The sequence below is a fragment of the Adelges cooleyi genome, unplaced genomic scaffold, assembly GCF_023614345.1.
Source record: "Adelges cooleyi isolate 19-005CV unplaced genomic scaffold, UGA_ACOO_1.1 ACOO_flye_CR_arks_rails_tigmint_CR_PRNA_23, whole genome shotgun sequence".
NCBI lineage: Eukaryota > Metazoa > Arthropoda > Insecta > Hemiptera > Adelgidae > Adelges > Adelges cooleyi.
The window spans coordinates 2576296-2580748 of record NW_026095893.1 but is presented as its reverse complement, the minus strand read 5'-3'; the positions used below and the strand labels follow the sequence as shown (position 1 = coordinate 2580748).

The 4453-nt window shown below is 34.9% G+C and overlaps 1 protein-coding gene across 1 annotated transcript; it reads right to left on the bottom strand.

The window, feature by feature from the left end:
• Positions 1–1037: 1037 nt before the first annotated feature.
• Positions 1038–3093, bottom strand: LOC126835406 (cytochrome P450 307a1-like). Its single transcript, XM_050567980.1, has 3 exons — positions 2665–3093; positions 1768–2565; positions 1038–1698 (listed from the first exon to the last, which is right to left on the bottom strand). Exons 1-3 carry the CDS (start codon positions 3047–3049, stop codon positions 1349–1351), a joined length of 1533 nt encoding a protein of 510 aa, XP_050423937.1. The 5' UTR covers positions 3050–3093; the 3' UTR covers positions 1038–1348.
• Positions 3094–4453: the final 1360 nt, after the last annotated feature.

The following is a 4453-nucleotide window of genomic DNA, read 5'->3' as shown; positions in this document are numbered from 1 at the left end:
TATGATTAGAATAACTTAAATCAAATAACCAATTGGTTGTAACAATAAATATAAAACATTAAAATTTATTCTCATGCGGACACCGTGTATAATGTATTAAATAACAGATAACCACTTTTATTGGCATAAACTGCACTTATTGAAGATGGGCGTTTATTTATTCAGTCCTTGGACATTTCAGTTGCAAAACATGTTTATAAAGTAGTGATAGATTACATTCAAATATATTTATTACTCATGATAACTTGGCTTACATTAATAAATATTATGTTATTATTCCTTAAAAATATGTTTTACGTCCAGCCACTTTATATGTGTATCTATCATGTTGCTATAAGCAACCATAGTCTGTAAGTTGTAATCAAAATCGTTTTATGCATAATTGCTTACAGGTCATAGAAAGCACTTTAAATTTATCTATAATAGTATGAATAGACTATGCTATGACATTTATATTACATACAATCAAACAACGTATTTAAGAGATCATACAATTATTTATTACATCAATATCTACTTCAAAAACAAACTTAATATAAGTTCGATTAATTATAATCTTGTTAAAATTAAACTTTATGTATTGTTAACATTATTTTACTACAAAACCAATATTTAACACAACATGTAGTACTAAATTTAATTTTAATATATAAGTATTTTTTTCGGATTTACAAATATTATAAATAATGATGTAATATATATATTTCTATATATATTTTACATTTTTACAAAGTATTTACATTGTTAAATTGGTGCTATATTATTATGAACAACAATAATATACCTTACCTACATAAAAAATAATTTATCTTTGGCTTATATTCTAAAATTATTTTGTTTTATTTAGCTATTGTAAAAAATAATTTATTAAGTCTTACATAACCTAGTTTTTTCACCGTATTCATAAATCGCAAAATATATGTTTTTTTTAAAATTTATAACAATTTTTTGAAGACTAGAAAAACGATTTTAATATTTAATTATGAGAAAATCGAATTGGATATCTACTAAATTAGGCTTAAACATTAATAAAAAACGATTAGCTTTGTTAATTGATCTTCTCTTGGTAACAACCCCAATTAAATGATTAACTAATTTACTGATGACGAGTTATAGAATCACAACAAAACTGCAAGATCATAAAATAACTTTTAAAGTTAAATCCGCCTAATAGTACATAATATCCATATCTTCTCTAACAATATTAACAGCACACAACACCCAAAACACAACACACAACACACACACACACAGACATACAATTACTGTATAGATTTACTTATTTTCCATTGCAATACATCCATGTTTAACAACGACTGACTGCTGACTATAGCTGTCCATTATTAATTTATTTTTTGAATTCGGCAGTTCTTTTTCGGAGTTTAAACGGGTAAGTAGAGTAAGGTAAGGCCAAATTACCCTTTGGTACAGAGTATGAAACGTCTTCCACGGGTAGTAAAAAATACTTGTGAAGCAGAGTGGCAATAGTGCAGTACGATATGAGTTGTACCAGCTTGTATCCCATGCACGATCGTTTGCCGCCGCTGAACGGTATAAAATGATCGGGCTTTTCCAGTCTACCTTCTTCGTTTATAAACCTTTCCGGGTCGTAATGTTCCGGGTTTTCCCAGAGTTCCGGACTCATGTTTAAGTCGTAGTTGTTGACGAACACCGTGGTGCCCTTTGGGATTCTCATGCCTGTAATCACACGCATTCAGTAAATACATGGCGTACTCCAGTGTTAAAATATATATTATGTAAACTCACCCGCAACGGACGTGTCTCTATTAGCCATGTGAGGTACAATTGGCGAAGCTATTAACCGGATTGTTTCGTAAACGACCGCTTCGGTGTAGGGCATTTGACAACGGTCGGCGAGCCCTATGTTCCCGGACACCCGGACGGCGGCATCCGCTTCTTCTTGTACGCGTTGCTGCACGTCTGGCCGTTCTACCAAAAACCCTAACGCTTTAACGATGAAGTTAGTGACGGCTGAGTGACCGCCAATGATGTCTTCCAGTGCGAATAAACCGATGTCGGCGTTGAACCCGTCATCCCTCTCCGGTTGAGCACAAGCTTCCAAAATGCTGTCCACAAAGTCTGTCGGCTTGCTGTCGACCGTCCACGCCGAGCGCCTCCGTTCGAAAATTTCGGTTACCATAAATTGTCGAATGGAAGAGCTCCACGTTCGTAACTTATTGAAATGTCTACGGTACAACGGCGTCAACCAGGGCAGGAAGTCGCAGGCGGATCCGGTGTTCACGTCATAAAAGACTTCGTCGAAGTTTCGGACGAAATTTCGGAACCGGTCGTACGATTTGGAGAAGCGAGCGGAGCAAAAGTACGACATAAACATGTTGGCGCACGAGTGAAGCAATATGTTTTTCAGGTCTACGCATCCCGTGTCGGACATAGCGTCAACGGTGTCTGTCAGCTCGGCGAGTTCGGTCTTAACGCATTGGTCCAACCGGTTGTACATGGATGACGCGGCATGGGGGAACGTATGGGCTCTCAGCAGCTCGCGACGAGATTTCTGTAGTTGAGACCAGTCACAAAACGCCAAAGCTAAATGACATTAAAATCAGACGACATGAATTTTCGGTTCAAGTACAAAGGAAACAACGAGTTATTTCGAAATCGGAATGTATAAAGCAATGTACTTACAGTTATTTTTGTCGCCTTTAAAAAGCTGATTGAAACGACGAAAAGAAGGTCGGCTATCGAAGTGGTCGCCTTTGATCATTAACACTTCTCGGATATTTTGAAGTCCGTTGACGACCACGCACGGTACCGATCCTAGCTCCATGCGGAATACGGCACCCAGATCGGCCATAATCTCTCTAAACACCCGGTATGGTACTTTGTAACGAGCCATCAGATACAAATGCCCAATGATTGGCCACGATTTTGGCGCTGGTGGTTCAAGTAGTCCCTCGCCCGTATCCTCGTTCACGCGTTTGGTCTTTACTTCGTCCCGGATCAGAAACAGCAGAACCGCGGTCAACACGAATAGCAACAAATATGTCAAAGAACTGAATACGAACTCCATTGTTATTAATATGTTTTAATTTTAATTAAATTTATCGTTATTATTGTTGATGTTGATGTTTTTTTTTTTTTTTAAATTGTCGTGTAAAGCGCAGCGCAAAGGTGTGTGTTGTGTTGTTGTGGTTAGTGGATGTGTGCTGAGCTCCTGCGCTCGACAATTGATGTGTCGCGGTCGTGTTTTCCTTTTATATGCACGTCGTGTCAGCTGACTGTGCGCTGTCGAAAAGGACAGATCATAACCGCATTTCCATTGCAAATTAACATTTTTCCCTTTCATCCTGTTGTCCTCCTCTGTTCACCTACAATATGTTAAATTCGTTGCTCTGGCTAGATACACAAACTACCCGACCATCTTTGATCGAACGTGACGTAATATTCCGCTCTTTGGATGTAACCGATTCAATTATGATTTTTGCCTTTTATTAATTTTTAAACGAAACTAATTACAAAAGAAACTTTATTAGGCTATTATACCAACATCACACTTTTCAGATGTATTTTAAGGGGAAGTTTTCATTATTTAACCTCCCTCCTCTCAGAAATGTATCTACTCAAAGACATCTTATGGTTTCAGTAACGAAAAATCTTAATCAAACCAGTATTCCTTCCACAAAAATTATGCTAGACACGGCTATGTGAAGTTTATACTATTAAAGTCGTTGCGTTAATAACGTAACGTTACTTTATATGCTATTACTATTTTTAATATACTTATAAGAGTCAAGTAATATTACTTTGCTTTTTTTTTTTAATGTTTATTGCTTTGGCCTTCGATAAAGTAAAGGTTTATCGTTGATTCTTCTGGCTATCAGTTTTATAGTTTTGTCCATGTACCTTAAAAATTGGGTGAGTTCAGTCGTGCATCGCCTATTATCATAAATTACAATAATGTGTAAACTGGGAAGTCTATTAATTATATTTAATTGTATAAATAATTAAAATGATAAACATTTGTATTTTATATTTATTAATACAAACGTATAAATAACCACATTTCAATATTCTAATGTATAAATAAGTGGAGAAATTGTATATATTTCTCAGGTTTTGTTTGCATTTTAAGCATTGATATGTTTTACGTATTAGTTTTGTTGAAGATACTAAGCTTATGTACTTAAATAAACTTTTTTTAGAGGGATCGAGGAACTTGTCTTTCAAAATTATTTGTTTGTTTCTCCCAACGCTCGACGTTTAGTTTTAATTTGTAAATTAAAACTATGTTACTACGAAAAAAATATTATTAAATGTATTTTCAAATATTCTACACCTAATAAAATGGTCATTGTACATATTTTAATACGTGTAAAAAATAAAAGTAATATATAATCCTAAAATGTGTTGTGATTTAATTTTGTGTTATTCACACTCGTTCTGATCAACTGACAACTAAATAGAGAAATTCTTA

Bases quoted from the DNA above. Each gene is read 5' to 3' on its own strand.
- LOC126835406 (XM_050567980.1), bottom strand. From the start codon at position 3,049: ATGGAGTTCGTATTCAGTTCTTTGACATATTTGTTGCTATTCGTGTTG. The intron at 2,566-2,664 runs GTAAGTACATTG...AATGTCATTTAG, and splicing joins TAAAGGCGACAAAAATAACT to CTTTGGCGTTTTGTGACTGG. The intron at 1,699-1,767 runs GTGAGTTTACAT...GTGTGATTACAG, and splicing joins TAGAGACACGTCCGTTGCGG to GCATGAGAATCCCAAAGGGC.